Genomic DNA, 19,726 nt, shown 5'->3' with positions numbered 1-19,726 from the left:
TCATTTGACTAAAGACCTGAGAGAAGTGAGGAAGGAGCCATGCAATCACCTGGAGACAGAGCGTTCTAGGCACAGAGATCAGCCAGTGCAAAGGCCCTGAGGCAGGAATGTGCCTCACTTGGCATGATTAAGGACTGTTACAGGGACCAGTATGGGAATGAAAGAGAGTGAGAGGAGTAGAAGATGAAATCAGATGTCAGGCGGGGGAGGGGAGATTTTACTCTGAGTAACATGGAAGCCACTGCTGGCTTGAACACAGGAGCAAAGTGAAGTGACTTACATTTTGACAGGATCTCCAGCTAAGGCATTGTCAACTCTTTTTGTGCCACAGACCCCTTTGGTAGTCTGGGAAGCCTATGGACCACTTTTCAGAATAGCATTTTTAAATGCAAAAAAAAAAAGTCACAAGATAAAAAAGAATCCAATTGTATGCAAATACAGTTATCAAAATACTAAAACCAGTTTATGACTTAGCAATACAGATATATGTTCTTCTTTATTGACTCATTAAAGATGATCTAGCCATTTCAGATCACTGCAGTTCCTGGTGCACTGCTCTACCTGGTGGCAGCCTCTAATTTTTCAGATGTTCTAGAACAGTGATAACTCCAAGAGGGTTTTTTTTTTTTTTTTTTTTTTTAATTTTTCTGACTGGTTCCTTGTGGCTGAATAGTTCAGGAGACCTGGGGTGTGGTCCCTCAGTTTCAGCAGATTCTCTGTATGGCCACATGCAATCCATTTCCCTTCCACAGAGACATCTCTCACTTGGGTAACTCCTGGCTCACAAAGGTGTGGACGGTACAGGCAGAATTCTTCGTATTGTAAGAAGAAAGAATCTATTTAAATATGCCCAGGGAATTCCCTGGCAGCCCAGTGGTTAGGACTCTGAGCTTCCACTGCAGGGGGCCTGGGTTTGATCCCTGGTTGGAGAACTAAGATCCCACAAGCCACATGGCATGGCCAAGAAAAAAAAAGTTAAATAAATAAATAAATAAATAGCCCATGTCATAGGGCTGTATCTTGGCCAAACGCACCCATTTTCCGCTCTCCGTACCTACCACAAGCTTTTTAGCCTCCATGTCTTTGCACGTGTTCTTTCCTCTGCTTGGAGAACAGCCTTACGCTTACCTGTCTCCTTTACCTGTTCACATCTGACCTGACTCTCGAGGCTCAGCTCTGATACACCTGGTTATGTAGTTGTCCTTCCTTCCCTATCTGAGGAGGACCCTTTACTTCCTCTGAACTGCAGCACCTTTTTGGTACCTCCCCTAGTGTTCATATTCTGCCTTGGGTTGCAGTTGTTGATCTACCTGTTTACCGTCCTCCAAGCTCTTCTAAGCTGCTGTAAGCTCTGAGGGCAAGAGCCATGTTCTGTTTTGTTCTCCATAGTTCCCAGGACAGGGCCTGCCTTAAAGCAGACGGGAATGAACAGCAGAAGCTTATGATTCCTACAAATGACTCCACAGCACGTCAGCAGAGGGTTCTCTTTCACTCAGATCTGGAAGTTCACTCAACGTCTACCCCACTCCCTCTCCTCCCTTCCCAAATACTGACCAAGGCTGCTTATGACCTTTTATGTTCTCAAGTAGAAACAACTCTTTTCCTAAGTGTTTTGTAATACTTGTAAAGAAATTTGCACAATGTTGGAGGTATAGAGTAGAAGGAAAAAAATCACCCAAATTCCGTCATCCAGAGAGAATACATTTCACATTTTGGTGTATATTCTTATAGATTTTCTTTTTTCATTTTAAATTTATTTATTTATGTATTTATGGCTGTGTTGGGTCTTTGTTTCTGTGCAAGGGCTTTCTCTAGTTGCGGCAAGCGGGGGCTACTCTTCATCGCGGTGCGCGGGCCTCTCACTGTCGCGGCCTCTCTTGTTGCGGAGCACAGCCTCCAGACGCGCAGGCTCAGTAGTTGTGGCTCACGGGCCTAGTCGCTCCACGGCATGTGGGATCCTCTCAGACCAGGGCTTGAACCCGTGTCCCCTGCATTGGCAGGCGGACTCTCAACCACTGCGCCACCAGGGAAGCCCCTTTTTTTTTCATTTTATAAAGTCAGACATAGTTTATAAAGATCAGAATCATGACACTATTGTATTATAATTATTTTCTTCTTTTCCTTAGCATATTGTGACTATCTATTCATGAATCTATGGGCAGTGGAGCACAGTGGATAAGGGAAGAGCTTTAGAGAATTATTGTTTGAGTTCAAACCATGAAACTATCACTGAAGAGCTGTTGACCCTGGAGAGTTAGTTAACTTCTCTATTTACCAGTTTCTCTGTCTGTAAAATGAATCCAATAAAAATATTACTTGTACCAGTGTTGTGAGATTAAGTGGGTTCAGGCATGCAAACACTTAGAGCGGGGCCTGACTTGGTATGCGGAGCTGTTATTATCATGTGAGTGTTTTTAATGGCCACAGAGTATTCCATTGCATGGATACCTCCTAATCTATTTAACCATTCCCTTACTGATGGACTTTTAGGTTGCCTTTGACTTTTTACTCTTATGAATAATTAATGATGCAGTGAACATCCTTATATCTACATCTTTGGACACATGTCTGATTTCTTTCCTCAGGATACATTCCAAAATGTGAAACTGTGGGATTTTGTGACACACATTACTAGTGTCCTCCAGAAGGTTTCCTTTAACCGACTGCTACTGCTACTGTCATTGCATGATAGGTTTTCTTTCCCTGCACCTCCCAGAACTGTTTGCTTTCAGTTGCTTATTTTATCACTGTGTTAGTGGAGATGTCTGATGCATCAGCCATTGAAAACGTGGGGGACAGACAAGCTCAAGCACAGAGTCTAAAGCCCCCGGGGGAGCTGATTTGCCTGCTTCCTGGCTGCAGGCTGAGCCTCTGTTTTTGGTCAGCCACAAAGCAGGGGGACTCCTGCAAGGTGGAGGGAACCAGGGTATTCCTTCCCGGGACCAGTGGAATGGCGGCAGTCCCGGAGGACCACGCAAACGTCGGTGGCTGTGTGGTTCTGCTTTTTCTTCTGAGGTGCTCACCCTTCCACGGGGCTTTCTTTCTGTGCATTGTCTTTGGAGGTGACTCAGCAGCAGCTGCTCCCTGCCTCTGTTCCCCAGGGGAGGTTGTCTAGGAATAGAACCCGAGAAGAGGCCAGTGGTGTTTAGTTACCTGTGCTTCCAGCCCTTGGGATTTCTGGGGATCGTGTTGCATTCACTCATTCTGGATGGCCAAGAGAAATAGAATTTAGATTAACCTTTCAAATGTCATTTAGAGGCCTTGCTTTAGAAAGCACTTACTGGTTTTCTCTCCGAAGACCAGAACCCCTATCAATTTATTTTTAATTCCTGAATATGTTAGACCCTGGGAAGTTATCATTTTCTTCTTGGGACAGAGCAAAATAAAGGGAAAAAACATCTTTGTTAATTCAAGGATTTTTCATATTAACTTAAGGGACTTCTTGAAATTTGATAGTTTGGAAAAACTAAGTCGTTTGGAGATATTCTTAGTAATCTACTTTCTGAATCAACTAGACAGTGTTGTGTTATTCTGATTGCTTTGGATTATAGGATTTAAATATATACATAATTTACTGGCACATTAAATTCCATTATGGTGGCCCGATGGCAATATTTTAATTTTATTTAAGCAAAACCCTGGACCACACTTCTCACTAGTGCAGCAAGGTAGAGGTGAGGTCAAATTTCACCTTTTCTTATTATTTGTATTATCTCATTACTCTTTGATTGTGTTGAAAATTGGTCTGTGGATGATGAATAGGGGCGAGGCTACAAAACTGATAGATATTTGTATCTTTTCCTGGAATGTCAATGAGTTTCCGCAAGATTGACAGATTTGGTTAGGAGTGGGTGTGGCCAGCCGGAGCACCATGCCCCACAGGAAGTAGAGCATGTGCCCTACACATCTCTGTACATGTGCCCCACACATCTTTGAAACTATATTAGTGCACGGGCCCTGTGTGTTTTTCTGGTACCAAAAACATTAGCAAACATGAGACAGGCTCTCAGAGAAAATCACTAACCTTTACTCCCGACTCACGTTGTGTGAAGCATGCTTTGAGTTTCAACAAAAGGTTAACCTTGCTTTTATCTTTCCTCATTTGCAAAGTTTTGCTTGTCTGACACCAGACATGCCAGGACTGAATTCTAAAAGAATAAGTGTTTGGGAGAAATTTCCCCAGCCCTTCGCAGCCGCTGAAGTATTAGTACTATCTGTCATTCTGACCTTTCTGAACTTCCAGATCCCAGATAGGTGTCTGAGGTTTTTTCACTCTGCCTGTTGAGTGAGAACCTAGCAGTGGTTCTAGCAGTGGTGGTGAACCGCCGGTGAACCTAGCAGTGGTTCACCACTGGGGATGATTTTGTTCTCGGGGGGACATTTGGCAATATCTAGAGACATTTTGGTTGTCACACCATGGGGAGGTGGGAGGAGGTGTACTGCTGTCATCTAGTGGGTAGAGTAGAGGCCAGAGATGCTGCTCAACAGTGCATAGGACGGCCCCCAGGAAAAATAATTATCTGGCCTCAAAATGTCTATAGCGCTGAGGCCGGGGATCCCTGCTGTAGAAGTTTGCAAGGTCAGGATGTCTCCAGAGGAGCCAGCTGGTTGCCAGGAGGGTGCGTCATGGTGTCATTTACCTGGTAACCTTATCACGGATTGGGGTCAGCTCTCTCTCAGACTTGCAACTTCAGAAACTCACTTTCAGATGTCCCAGAGCTGATTAAACTCTAGGAGGCTGACTTGAATAGAAACCCCCAGGAAGGTGAGTAAATAACCTTCTTTTTGCCTTATTAAATTCCACTAATAAATAGAACTGGTGGACAGAGTGGACGCTTGTGTTGGCTGCATAGCTTATATGCTGTCCGTTGGCAAGGAGCCTGGGAAAGGAAATTGCTAGCAGGTGCCTCAGGGAGCCTGGAATCAGAACAAGGGGAGATTTGGGGGTATCTAGTGATACCTGAAACTCTGAGGTCTTAAACCTCCACTCAAAATGTATCACATCAGTGTTGGAGATGCTGAGTCTTCAGGATAAGACTCTTCTCCTTTAGGAAGTGCTGGAATGGGTCTTGGCAACCCATCTTGATCTTTGACACTTTTCCTCCTCTGTTTCCATTGCTGACCCACTGCCTTTCATTATCCATATTGATTCTTTTAATTAATTTACTTTTTAGTCTTGTTGGCTTGGGGGAGAGGAATTGGTTCAATAAAAACGTGTCAAGCATCATTGGGTAACATCATTTGAAGATTGATATTAGGACTCTGTCCCTAAATGGAGGCTTCTCAGTCTACTGGGTGGCACTGGGGTGACGACATTTCAGAAGAATGTGAGCAGGGCCATGACAGGTGCTCTCAGGATTCTCTGCAAGTACAGAGGACACAGACCTAGGCTGCAGTGTCCCTTGGAGTGTCTGCTTTGAGCTCTCCGGCACTGATTTTAGAGTTTAATTTTGGGAGAGCGACCTTATCCCTGTGATTGTGAGCTCTGGGAGAGGGACTGAGGACATTATTATCACTCCTGTGTACTGTCTGCTTGTTGGTTTGCTTTTCCTCGTTCTGTTCCAAGATTGGATGTCAGGCCTCAGGATGATGAAAGGGTCCGATATGCCACTTAATCTTCACCTTTCCCCTCTCAGTATTGGAGGCAGTCATCTTGTTCATTTTTGAAGGCTGTAGTCAACCCACCAAGAAATACAGCCAGGCTAGAGGGGAGTCCAAGGATGCCGCAGAGGGTCTCCCTTTGTCCTATGACGGGAGGAATTATGCAGAGGCTAGCAGTACTCGAGTGAGCATGATGTGTTTGGCCAGGATCCTGCTGAATCATTGAGCACAGTCAGAAACCTGCTTAAGTGCTAAATCACAGACAGTTGCACACTGATACGGACGATAGGAGCACAGAGAAACAGAACCATTTGGTGGGATTGTTAAGCAGGAAGGAGAGAACGTGTTGGATGTACACATTTTTCTTCCCCCCAGACCTGCTGGTTTGGGCCACGTTCTGCCACCTCTACCAATCCTTTCTTAACTTTCCCCAACAACTAAAAGAGGACCTTGATTTTCTACAGTAATTGAAATCAGGCAGACCTACCTGAACTTGACTCCTGTCTCTGGCACTCATGAGGTGTGGAACTTTGGGCAGACAGCTTCTCTGAGCCTCAATGTCCCATCTATAAAATGGGAATGTCAGCAGTTACCCCTTACGGTGGTTGAGGAGGGAGGTGATGTGTGTGAAACACTCGGGAAGGTTCCTGGTGTGTTGTAGGGACTCGGAAAATGCTAGTTACCATTTTACGTGGCGAGGTCACACCTAGTATGTGAATGCCCTAAGCAGGGAGTAAACTGACATAAATTCACGTAGAGAGGTACTGACTAATTTTACATGTTTTCCAAAAATCCAGTTTTTTGGACAGAAATCATGGTGACGGGAAATGAGGGAAGGCACAAGAAGTCTGAGTTTTGGGGGAAGGAGAGAGAAAAAGACAGCCTGGGATGTTATTCGTGCATCAGACATTCATGCCCACTGGGCATCAGTTTTTTTAAAAAAGATATATTTGGCTAACCTCACAGTCTGTCCCTGGGCCAGCCCCGTCCTTCTGGGTAATGAGCCAGTGCCCAGCAGTGCTGGGGTTTCTTAGAAGTGCTGAATAGCCTAAGGACTTTGTTAATTTTTGTCTTCAGTAATTAATATAGTCATATCAAAGCTGCTTGCAGTTAATTAATTATCTCCTAGCCAGATTAATCTTACCTTTCTTTAAAATGTGCTACATTTGGAAAGGCGTCTGCTAGGGAAAGGAAGCCTATATATATGTGCTGTATCCTTTAAAAAAGGCACAACATTTCTGCATTTCAAGTGAAACACAAACGTCTGGGGCTAACCCTTTGAGGTGCTGCTGGGAGTCTGTGGAGGAGAAAGAAGAGGAAGGGGGAGGAGGGTGTTAGCTCCTGAATTGATCTTATTTATCCCTGTTGAGATTTCTCTCCCTCTTTTCCCACGTGTCCCATCTCAGAAGTTCAGTTTGGGTAATGCTGCAGTTTTCTCCGGATCCTTCCTCATTATCATCTCTATTAGAGCTGGAAATTCACTGAAGGGTTGCTCTGGCCACTGTTGGGACCGGCTTGGAAACCGTTCCTGCTTTGCTCCCTCTCAAGGCCCCCTGGGTGTCGGTAGGCCACCTCCACTTGTTTGTTGTTTGGTTTGGGGTCTGTGGGCTCCCGGGGTAGGGTTGAGGGCAGGCACTGCGTCTTGTGATCCCAGTGCCCTGGATAAGACTGGGCAGAGCTTCAAGTATAATGAAAGTTTGTAATAACTGACATAGCTGGAGGCACTGCCTTCAGTTCTTTCTGCAGCTCAGAATCAATCTTTTCTTCTTTATCTTCTCCTCCTCCCCTTTGAACCTAGCATTGATTGGAAAACGTGAAAATCAATGGATAGATGCTTGGATACTAGTATAAATCTATGGGAATGCGCCACCATGAGGCAAGGCTTACCTCGTTGGGAATTGAAGGTTTTTTTTTTACTTTCTTTAACTTTTTTCAGAGCGAAAAATTGAAATTTGTCCTTATATTTGTTTTGATACAAACTTAATTCTCCCCCATACATCACACACACACACACACACACACACACACACACACACACACACACACACACACAACTAGAGAACTTTGATCTAACACCTGTAGTCATTTCTGGTCTGTGAAATATGACAATGGCCAAATGAAGCAAAATGGAATTTGGCCAGCCTTCGAAACCTATTGATTTCAAATTAGAGCGGCAGTATTCATTCTGTCAGCACAGTTACACTCAGAACTTGGTCTCTAATGTGGATTAAAGGTACTCATTTAGAGGTTTATAAGTATATCCTTGATGAATTAGCTAATATTATGAATTAGCTAAAATAATGCTCCTAGAAGAAGCTGCGTGGGAGGTGACTGCAGTCCTAATTCTAGTGCCTCGTTTTATCCTTGGATATTTTCTCGGCCTTGGGGTCAGTGGAGATGTCCCACGTGTCCACTCCAGTCAAGATCTGAGAGTCCTGGGGCCTGAAAGTGGTTGTGAATCCTTTCCTGATGTCTCTGTAGCCACGTGTCCAGTGGGAGTGACGGGTCCCTGAGAGTTAGATGGGGCTCTAAGATATGGGTCTAATCAGTAAAACACCCAGAACAATGAGTCTGAGATAAAACTTCTTGTATGTGTTTTCCCCTTGGAGTTACAACTTGATGCATGCTTTCTTCTGCAGGTGAGAGTGATTTCCCAGCGACTGCCTTGGCCAGTAGAACCAGAGAACAGGATTCTTCTCTTCTTTTTGGCCACTAAATGCCTCTGTGCACCACACTTTCCAGTGAAGGAAGAAGGGCGGAGCTTCTTGGATGACGATGGACATTCCACCGGGCAGGATGAGGGCAGAGTGTGTGACATCAACACCACAAGGGTAAGCGCTGCCTCTCTGACGTTTTCTCTGACACCATTACTTATCAGAGGAAGGGGAGAACAAACCTTACAGTGCAGTGACAGAAATGAAAGTCAGACATCAGGGAGACTCTTCCGACTGTAAAATCCACTGGGCAGTTGGGGCAGATGACTGAGGGAGGAAGGGAGAGTGCCAGCCTGGAAGGATGGGGCTGCAGTTGTCCTGGGGGACATGGCAGGTCAACTATGGAAGATTCTGTCGTCTTTGTGGCTCACCCCCTTTTGTTGTTTGTAGTTCAGACTTGAGGGAATGACACTACTGTTATTGTGACAAGGTTCTATTTGTGTCCATTTGAGTCAGTCTGGCTTGAAATCGGTGCGTAGACCTGGGGTTGGTAAGAATCTCACTCAGGTCACAGATTGAGGGCTTATTGGCAGTGCCTGGCCCGGGGGTACATTTTTGTTTGAGCCACATAATGTTAAAAACTTTTTGGATCAATTCTAATTACAGTTGAGATATACCACGTAAAAAGCAGGGTTTCTGGGTTTTCCGGGAACACTGTAAGATACACCTAGACTGGCCCTCTGTTCCCACAAGGGACTCTGGTGCTGAGTAGCCTTTGCCACTTAGACAAGCATGGGTGGTTCACCACAGTCCCCAGCCTGACCACTTCACTTGTGTAACTTGTTTGGCCACTGGAAGCATTTCATTTCGCCATGCCTGATCTAGACCCTTCTGCTGGCTCTTTCACAAAAACAGTGATAGTTTTTGCTAATTCTTCCAGATAAAAGTGTCTTTCGCTAGACGGTGGACAGCAATTAGCATAAGGGGCTGTGGAGATGACGAGACCTGGTCCCCTCTGCAGAAGAGCTTGGAGTCTAGTGACAGCCGTGGTCAGACTTGTGGAGGATAGAGAACTGTAAAAACACTATAATTCCTTGTGGTAGGGGCTCAAATAAAAATGCACCTGCAGGGCTGTGGGAAAAGGTGAGCAGAGCCGGCAAGCAGGGGCAGGGGTGAACTATTAATTTGGCGTAGGTGCGTTCAAATGCTCCAGTACTCCCTCTTCTGGACACCAGAATGTCACTCTGACAGCCGTTTGTATGTGCGTCCCTCCATGTCACATGACTCAGGTGGAGCTGTGACTCAGATGGAGCTACTGCAGAGTTAAGGCTCCCCTCTTGGGGCAAAGTCCACATTTTTCCTGTTTCTGGTTGAAAATCTTTCACCTGGGGTTCTTTGCTTTTTACAGATAGGAGAGATTTCTGGCTTTTTGTCTCACTGAATCAGCCCTCCGAGCAGCCTTCCTGCTTGGAGATGGGCTGCGTGGATTACAGGGCTCCCTGGATTTTCCAGAGGGGATTGGCCACACTAAATAGAGTCCAGAGGGAATAAGTACCACTCTAATATGACTGGTCCAGGTGGAGGGGGCAAGAGAGGGAAGGGAGTAAGTAGGGGCAGGAAAGGGGAGGTAGGGATACTGTTACCTTAATGTCTTATTTTTGGAATAAGGTTTTACATGTATCTTACGCTTTGTGTTTTCAAAAGACGTTTGCATTTGTTATTGTATCATCAAGGTGTGTACATCATCTTTTGTCGATCAGGAATCTCCCACCCAAGGTCATGTAGCTGGGGAGTGGCAGTTCAAGCACAAGTTTTCAGAGTCTTGACGTTTTTCTCTATTCTTTCGTTGCTTCTATAGTTCAGCACAGATAAGGGGACCTGGTGGGTTCATTTCTTTCAATTCAACATTTAAAAGTTGGGTTTAGGTGATGAATGTTCTGAATTAGGGCGACCTGGGACCTATGCCACTGGTGTGTTGTCAGCTGCACTTAATGCTGTTGGAACATGTCAGATGTGGAATAGACCAGGAGGGCGTTTCCTTGCCGTTTATTTGGCCAGTGGGAATCACACTTTATATCCAGGCTTCCTCACTGGGCTGGGAAGAACCGTTTGGAAGGCTACTGGGGGGATTGGCTCCATGTAGAAGGCTCAGGAGGCCCAGGAAATGCTGATCCCTGGAAACAAAGACTTAAATCCAGCAAGCTCTTTGAAGTTTTGTGTGTCCTGTACTCTGGCTCTGGACATGTCCTCCTAAATGTCTCATAAACAGCTGTTTCTTTCTCAGGATTGTGCTATTTTAGCTGCTGTAAAAACGCTCTGATTCACAAAGGCCTGAATCAAGGACCACTAGCATTTCCATTTCCAAATTCACAGTCAGGGTGGACCGTGCAATGCCACTGACATTTCATTATACTCTCTGCTCCTCTGTGGCCCCACATTGACTTCTGATTTTCTTTTCCCTACACGTTACCCACCCCAGTGCACGGGGAGCTTGCTGTAGGAGAAAATCATCACCAGGGAAGGTTCCTGGTGAGAGGATGCTCAATACTTGGGTGTGGATTGAATTTAGATTTTCAAGTCTGTTTACATTTGTTTAGTTTTACTTGGAATATTCTCATATGGCATGGCCAGAAATACAATTTAGTATGACCTACCCTTTTTAAAAACATAAATTATTTTTCTTTTAAATTTAATAGAATGAAATACAGCTCTTTCAGAAGAATGTTCCAAAAAGATGGCAGCCTTAATGCAGAAGAATGCCCCCGCCCTTTTTTTTGGATTTCATGATAGGACTAATGTAGATTTTGGACAAGTGGGAAGGGAAAAAGAATCGAGGTTTTCTGTTTACTTTTATGGAATTGATTTTAAAAAGTGATTCTGCCCAATAAAGCAAGTACAAGTGGCTTGTATTTGTTTTGCTTTTGTTACTTTTCTGAGCAAATCAAGTGCATTATCAAAGCCACTCACACACATGTGTGCATGTATATGTCTCACCCTTGAAAAGACACAGTTTTGAGAGTATTTTTAAAGTGATTTTGAAAGCATGAGGCAAAGAGAGCGGTAAGAGGTTAATGGCTTTGGAAAGGCTTTATGGGTGCCACTTGGAGAGAAGTGGATCAATGTGGGTTTTCTTTTAAGCTGCCAGAGAATATCTTGGATTTTTGACATCTGTTCTTTCTTTTCAGTCTTACAAATACCAAGAGGAACAAGGTGGCCACATACCGTATATGGTGTTCTCACCATGAGTGATTTGGGTTGATAGTAGGCAGGAGGATTGATACAATGAACCGAAGCTCTTCTTGGGGAAGAGAATGAAAATAGCATTTGATTTTTCTACCTTGTGGCCAGATGCCTTTGGGACCCACAGATGTGCCTCATTTGAGACCACATGTGTACTTGGCATGCTAGTACCAAATCTCCTACCAAAGAATCTAGCATTCATTAATGAGGATGACTGATAAAATATGTAAAATTGAAGATCAACCAGTCCCTCCTTCCTCCCACTTAAAAAAAATTAAATACTCATATTTGAGGCATACTGGAAAGAGTTTGCCCTGTAAAAGCTGTATAATGTTGGCTAAACTATGAGCCTCAGATTTCCCTGTTTGCAACATGGGTTATAGGATCTACCCCTTAGGACTGTGGGAGAATTAAATGAAATGATTCAGTCATTCAGGGATACTTACACTGAGGTACTGCTTGAGATTCTGGTAGTTAAAAGGTGCACAATAGTGTATATGAAAGCATTTACCACAGCGCATGGCTCAAAAAGGTGCTTAGTAAATTTTTCTTAAAACATTGTTGATGGTGAATTTTAATATGTACAAAAATAGAATAATGCATTAACCTCCTCTGTACCCATCACTCAGCTGCAACGATTGTCGTAATTATTAATTCACGGCCATCTTGTATGACAGTGCCTCCACCCTGTCCCCCGCAACCCCACATCAATGGATTATTTTGAAATGAATCCTAAATGTAGTATAATTTTATCCATAGATCTTAGTGTATATTTCCAAAAGATAAAGATTCTTTTTGAGAGCATAATTACAATACAATTAGCACATTGAAAAACTGACAGTTATTATTTTATGTCACCAAGTGTCTAGTTTAGCATTCAAATGTCCCTGATTTTCATATGTATTTTTTTTTTTTTTCCGGTACGCGGGCCCCTTACTGCCGCGGCCTTTCCCGTTGCGGAGCACAGGCTCCAGACGCGCAGGCTCCGCGGCCATGGCTCACGGGCCCAGCCGCTCCGCGGCACGTGGGATCTTCCCGGACCGGGGCACGAACCCGTGTCCCCTGCATCGGCAGGCGGACTCCCAACCACTGCGCCACCAGGGAAGCCCTTCATATGTATTTTTAAAAGCATTTGGCTAGCTCAAGTCAGTATCCATACAGAGCCACATGCTGGATTATTTGATATGTCATGTGTTTGATCCATGTCATTTGTACTGTATAATTTCCCACAGTCTGGTTTTTGCTGATTGCATCCCTATAGTGTCTTTGAACATGTTGCTCTGAAGTCTCTATTTTACTTCAACTGTTAGATCTAGAGGTTAGATCAAATTCAGGTCTGACGTTTTGGGGGCTGGTATAGTTCAGAATTGTGCATATATTTCCATCAGGAGGCACATCCTATCTTGTTGTCTCTTATTGTTACACCAGGCCTTGATCAACGGGTTCAGGTATTGGTCCTCTGATCTACCAGCTATGAAGCTCCCCATCAGCTTTTTATCTGGGTTTTAGCAGCCATTTATGATCATTGCCCAGATCTGTTATTTCATTATGAGTTGCAAAATGGTGAGATTTTAATTCTATCATTCTTTCACTGTTTTCCAAAACGGCTACCCAGAATGCTTGAGGGTTCCAATTTCTCCACATCCTCACGAACAGTTATTGTATTATAACACAATACAATATTGTATTATTACTACTTTTTGATTATAACCATCCTAGTAGTGTGAAGTGGTATTTCATTGTGATTTTGATTTGTATTTTCCTAATGACTAATGATATTGAGCAACTTTTCATGTACATTTTTTTTTTTTGCGGTACGTGGGCCTCTCACTGTTGCGGCCTCACCCGCTGCGGAGCACAGGCTCTGGACGCGCAGACCCAGCAGCCACGGCCCACGGGCCCAGCCGCTCCGCGGCATGTGGGATCTTCCCCGACCAGGGCACGAACCCGTGTCCCTTGCATCGGCAGGCGGACTCTCAACCACTGCGCCACCAGGGAAGCCCATCTTTTCATGTACTTTTTGGTCATTTATATATCTTTGGAGAAATGTCTAGAAAATCCTTTGCCCATTTGTCTTTTTACTGTTGAGTTGTAAGAGGTTTTTTTTTAAAATCCTATTCTGGATACTAGACCCCTATCAGATATATGATTTGCAAATATTTTCTCCTATTTTGTGGGCAGTTTTGCCAGATATGTCCAAATTCCCCTTCATAAGATTCCCTTTCATTTGTATTCCCAGTCTGTGAAAGTGTTTGCTTCCCCATATACTTGATAATAGAGTATGTAGTCCAATTTTTGGATTTTTTTTTTCCATTTTGGTATTGGATATGATACTGCACCATAAGTTTAATGTGCATTTATCTTACTATGAGCAAGGTAGAACATTTTTTTTTTCCTGTTTTAAGACCCAATTGCATTTTTTTCTGTGAACTGTCTGTTCATACCTGGTCCGTTTTTCTATATTGTTGTTCTCTTTTTTCTTCTCTGTCTACAGCTTTTTACATGCTAGGTATATTAACCACTTGTCTGTGATGTAAGTGGCAAATATTTTTTCCCGTATTCTCTTTTTTTTTTTTCCGTATTCTCTTTTTTAACATTACTTATGGCATGTTTTTCCATACCAAAAATTTTACTTTTATGTAATCAAAAATTTTTTGGTTATTTTTTTCTATATTTTTAGTCACAATTAGAGACATTTGTCTCACTTATAGAGGAATTGACCCATGTTTTTATTTAGTGTGTGCACAGTTAAATATAAATATATATATATATATATATGGTTCACACTAAGTGTGGGTGTATGTGTATATAATATACATCCCTTTATATGTACATTTACATATAACTTCATATATAAAATATGTACTATATATAAATATATATTGAATATATATAGATATACCTTTGATGCAGCAACTATTTTCTGAATGGGAGTAAATGATGGCTGTTAAATAAATGCTGGCCTGAATATAGGAATCTTGTAAATAGTGATGTTCAGTATCTGCTTTTCTTATGCCACTTTGGATGTGTGAGCCAGCACGCTGTAGAGCAGAGGGGTTGGCCTAAGGAGCCCTGGCTTGGGTTTTGCTCTAACCCTTAATAGCTGCATGATGCCCATTCATCTCTTCTGATCCTGCTTCCTCATCTGCAAAATCCCAAAGTAATAGTGAGGAGCAAAGGATATAAGGATTGTTTGTAATTGGCCAGGGACTAGCTGTATGTAAGGGAACCTTGCTACAGTCTGTAAAGGTGGGCGTCTTCTTTTTGCCTGCCCTCCATAGGCTGCTATGGGCCAGACACAGCCAAAGAAATCAACACTGTACTCTGGCCGCCGTGACGCAGAGAATCTCATCTTGCCCTCTGAGCTGAAGCATTTGATCTGATCCAGAGATGCTTTCCTTTTTCTTTCTTCTGAAAGACCCACAACAAGAGATCCCTGGTTTTATGATGTGTGTTGCTTCTGTGAGTAGACTTTGAGGAATGAGTGGACCTCAGAACGGGCTCTCTTTTACTGGCATGGAGTCAATACAAAGCAAGGAGGACAGAGCAAGAAGACGGATATTATGGTTGATAACATTGTTCTTTGGAGAAGTGACTGTGAAACGGTTAGGAAGTGGACGGCACAGTCTCTGATTGAGACTGACTTGAGCAGGTAGTATCATGAAGGCAGACAGTGGCTTTCTACCGTGGTGGGTTTTCAGGAGAGCCAAGGAGATAAAAAATAATCCACCAGGAGATAATGTCCATTCAAGCCTTAACACTAGCTTAGCTAAAACTAGTTCCTTGGAACATTTTACTACCCTACTTGCCACGAGCATAAGCCTGCTTTCAGAGGTTCCATAAATATTTGGACCAAGCCATAAGCTCTGATTTAAGCCCTTCAGAGAAGATCTCTAACTAAAAATAGAAAGCAGAGGCAGAAAAAAATCAAGTCTTTTAAAGAGGTCAGCGAATCTATGAAGCTTCTTGCCGTGCCAGGCTGAGGTCTCTGGGTTCATGGGAACACATTCAGTGCTGGTGAGTCCAGAGCAAACGGCCATGTATTCCTTATGACACTAGGCTTCCTCCTAGGGTGGATGGCAGAGGGCTGTGTTTTCAGGCTGTGTCCTCTGGGGTGTCCTTTTCAGAGGAGGAATCTCTCGTCTCGCCGACAGATTGGGCTTTCCATAAACATAAGGGCAAGAAATTCCTACTTGACCTTTGTGTTTCCTCTAATGATGTCACCCACTAATGCAGAGTAGAAAACACATCCTCCTTTTGACTTTCCACTTCCTTATCTTTTCCTTCCAGTCAACCACCAAGTCCTGTCAATTCCACTTCATAAACTTTTGAATTTGTCACTTTATATACACCACTGCTGTATGAGTTTGGGTCCTCTCACCTATTCTATTGAAGCCCTACCTCTTGACTCCAGCCATTCCCACCAGCAGTCTTCCCTCCTGCTGTCAGTGGGGTCTTTCCAAGTTACAGCCACAAATATAGCCACGCCCACTTATTGATTAAGATGATTTAGTGGTCTTACCTACAGGATCAACTCCAGACTCTTTAGGTTGATACACAAGTCTTTTTACAGTCTGGCTTGTGCCCACCTTTTGATACCCTCGGTTGGGAATGTCCTTTTCCCTCTTTGCTCAGCTCTGCTTAAACCTTTAACATTTGACCTGAATAGAACCTCTGCCATGAAGCTTCTCCAGACAGAGGTCATTGTTCTTCTCTCAATAAAGCCAAAGATGCTTGACTCATTTCTGTTATAACACTTCCCACATTGGGTTATTAGATTATAATAAGGAAAAAAATAGGAAGGGATGGGGGGGATGTGTGTAGTGGAAATAGCATGGGCTTGGGGGTTAATCCAACTTGGGTTTAAATCATGGCTCTACTCAACTTCTCTGAGTATCTGTTTTCCTATACACCTACCTTATAGTACTGGAAGGATTAAAAGACGTAATAAAAACAAAACATCTACTAGTACTCTGTTGGAACTTAGTATATGACAGTTTCCTACCTTTCTTTTATTTGCATCATTGGCTCTGAGGAAGCGTCATTCTATTGGATGATGGTCAAAATCTATTATTTTTCTCTCTGAGAAATGGTTCTGGTACATCTTGGTTAGCGTCAAGAATAAAATAGCCTGTGCGTGCTGGGCCGGTATAGACTTGGGTGTCATAGATTGGGAGCGTGTGGGAAACTGTGAAGGGAGGGAGGAGGTGGCAGAGGAGCCTGTTCGTGTCAGGAAACTGATAGTGCAGTTAACTTGAAAAGGTTCCCTAAGTCAGTTTCTTCCCTTGTGGATGTACCTGAAATCCCATCCCATGAAGTGTAACTATATCTTTTAAGACACTTAGGGACAGGGAGATAATTATATCCTTTTGATTGTCCACATCGAAACGTGGGGAATAGGGCTTTTTCTAAACAGAGTGAAACCCTGGAGTGTAAGAGGAAACCTACATCTTTTGTAAGAGCTGAGCTGAGCCCCCAGGGATGTGTGGGTTGTGGACGAGGTGCAGAGCAGAGGACAGAGCTGTTCCCGAGGGTGCACGACCAAGCCCTAGGGGCCAGGAGAGATGAGCTACAAGCCGGGCAGCAAGTAGCCTGTCACGTCTGAATTGAGCATTTCCAAATGAGGAAGCCTCGTGGTTGAGACTGGAGATGCTGTATTGTGTAAGTGATCCCAAATGCATTGCTTTTCGGGCATTGGGAGGTAATGTTGGATGACTAAAAAGTAGAGAAATAGGAATTGGGGTTCATAAAATTTATATGGCAGTCTTTTTCCAAAAATGGATATATAAACCCATTTTTTTAAAAAACGAAAACCAAAAACCTGTTTTGTGTCGATTCTCTTCTAATCAAAAAGGGGATAGCGTATTCTTTTTTTTTTTTCCTGTTTCCTGTTTTGCTTTTAATGTAGCCCATCATCCTGGAAAGGGCAGTTTAAAAATAAGCTTGGCACGGCTGGCTGCATGGGACAGGGCTAAATGCCGTCTTATGTTCCTTCCAGGTCCAGCGTGAACTCCATCTCCCTTCCCAGCCAGCTCTCCGCCGCCTGTATCCACCATGGTGTTTGGTGAGATTTTCCATCGCCCTGGACAAGACAAGGAACTTGTCAACTTGAACGTGGGGGGCTTTAAACAGTCCATCGACCAGAGCACCCTCCTGCGCTTTCCTCACACCAGACTCGGGAAGCTGCTCAGCTGCCACTCGGAAGAGGCCATCCTGGAACTGTGTGATGACTACAGCGTGGCCGATAAAGAGTACTATTTTGATCGGAACCCCTCCCTGTTCAGATACGTTTTGAACTTTTATTACACGGGGAAGCTGCACGTCATGGAGGAGCTGTGCGTGTTCTCGTTCTGCCAGGAGATCGAGTACTGGGGCATCAACGAGCTCTTCCTCGATTCCTGCTGCAGTAATCGCTACCACGAGCTCAAGGAGGAAAACCACGAGAAGGACTGGGACCAGAAAAGCAACGATGTGAGTACTGACTCCTCGTTCGAAGAGTCGTCTCTGTTCGAGAAGGAGCTGGAGAAGTTTGACAAGCTGCGATTCGGTCAGCTCCGGAAGAAGATCTGGATTCGCACGGAAAACCCAGCCTACTGCTTGTCGGCCAAGCTCATCGCCATCTCCTCCCTGAGCGTGGTGCTGGCCTCCATCGTGGCCATGTGCGTCCACAGCATGTCGGAGTTCCAGAACGAGGACGGGGAGGTGGACGACCCCGTGCTGGAAGGCGTCGAGATCGCGTGCATCGCGTGGTTCACCGTCGAGCTGGCCGTCCGGCTGGTTGCTGCTCCCTGTCAAAAGAAATTCTGGAAAAACCCCCTGAACATAATCGACTTCATCTCCATTATTCCCTTTTATGCCACGTTGGCTGTAGACACCAAGAAGGAAGAGAGTGAGGACATTGAAAACATGGGCAAGGTGGTCCAGATCCTCAGGCTCATGAGGATTTTCCGCATCCTCAAGCTGGCCCGGCACTCGGTAGGACTCCGGTCTCTCGGTGCCACACTGAGGCATAGCTACCACGAAGTTGGGCTGCTACTTCTCTTCCTATCGGTGGGCATTTCCATCTTTTCTGTGCTTATCTACTCTGTGGAGAAAGATGACCACACGTCCAGCCTCACCAGCATCCCTGTCTGCTGGTGGTGGGCCACCATCAGCATGACGACCGTGGGCTACGGAGACACCCACCCAGTCACCTTGGCTGGGAAGCTTATCGCCAGCACGTGCATCATCTGTGGCATCTTGGTGGTGGCCCTTCCCATCACCATTATCTTCAACAAGTTTTCCAAGTACTACCAGAAGCAAAAGGACATTGAAGTGGACCAGTGTAGTGAGGACCCACCAGAGAAGTGTCACGAGCTCCCTTACTTTAACATTAGGGACATTTATGCGCAGCGGATGCATGCCTTCCTCACCAGTCTCTCTTCTGTGGGCATCGTGGTGAGTGACCCCGAAGCCACAGACGCCTCGAGCATTGACGAGAACGAGGATGTTTATAACACGGCCTCCTTGGAGAATTGCACGGCGAAATGAGCAGGGGCGTTCGTGCCTGTGCCTCGTGTCCCTTTTACCGACGTTAGGTTAGCACAGCTTTATAAACCTCAGTGGGTTTGTTAAAATCATTTAATTCTCAGGGTGTACTTTTCAGCCATAGTTGGACATTTCACTGCTCTGAAATGATAGAAACGTCTTTATTTTTTTCAGAGAGGCGGATTAAATGCCTTGCTCTGAAATTTATTCTTTATAAGAGAGAGTTGTGATATGGTTTTTGAAAAACAAAAGGTAGATGGTATTGGGTGGGATCTCTTGCTACGGCTTACGTATCGTTCTGTGTTTATCATTTACTCACATTGAGCTAACTGTCAATTACTGACAAGTAGAATCAAAGGCCCAGCTGACTGAAGATTACAAGCATGTAAGATCCGCAAAATGAGACAATGCATGTCCATCCATGTTCACGTTCTAAACATGGACATTAGGAGCCTAATAAACTGCCTACTTCAGTATGGAGAATGTCTTGGTCGTATGTTTTTATGTCAAGTCAGTCTATTTCAGTATATTCACAATTGGCTTGGGAGGGAAAAGCTCTTTTTGGCACACATTAAGAGCCCTTTCTGTGTGTTTCTGAATTTTGGATATACATCAACGGTGGGCTAGTTCTTTTGTTCAGTAGACTTGGTAGTGGTTGGCGAATGGGAGGATCACGTTCATGATTAAACCACACTGTCCAGTGT

At 44.2% G+C, this 19,726-nt stretch overlaps 1 protein-coding gene across 5 annotated transcripts in view; it reads left to right on the top strand.

The window, feature by feature from the left end:
* KCNS3 (potassium voltage-gated channel modifier subfamily S member 3) overlaps positions 1 to 19,505 on the top strand; it is a 34,810-nt gene extending 15,305 nt beyond the window's left edge. For 3 of the 5 annotated variants that reach the window (XM_067703648.1, XM_067703646.1, XM_067703649.1), the window contains exons 2-3: positions 8,241 to 8,432; positions 17,494 to 19,505. In XM_067703648.1, coding sequence (XP_067559749.1) covers positions 17,550 to 19,025 — 1,476 coding nt within the window. In that variant the 5' untranslated portion in view covers positions 8,241 to 8,432; positions 17,494 to 17,549 and the 3' untranslated portion in view covers positions 19,026 to 19,505. Of the gene's footprint in view, positions 1 to 7,009; positions 7,165 to 8,240; positions 8,433 to 16,825; positions 17,157 to 17,493 lie in introns of those variants that run through there. The other 2 variants (XM_067703650.1, XM_067703651.1) reach the window with 2 other exon arrangements.
* The last annotated feature ends 221 nt before the right edge of the window (positions 19,506 to 19,726 follow it).

This window comes from Pseudorca crassidens, chromosome 14, assembly GCF_039906515.1.
Source record: "Pseudorca crassidens isolate mPseCra1 chromosome 14, mPseCra1.hap1, whole genome shotgun sequence".
Lineage (NCBI taxonomy): Eukaryota > Metazoa > Chordata > Mammalia > Artiodactyla > Delphinidae > Pseudorca > Pseudorca crassidens.
Note: the sequence above shows the minus strand (reverse complement) of the source record. Positions and strands in the feature narration are given on the sequence as shown.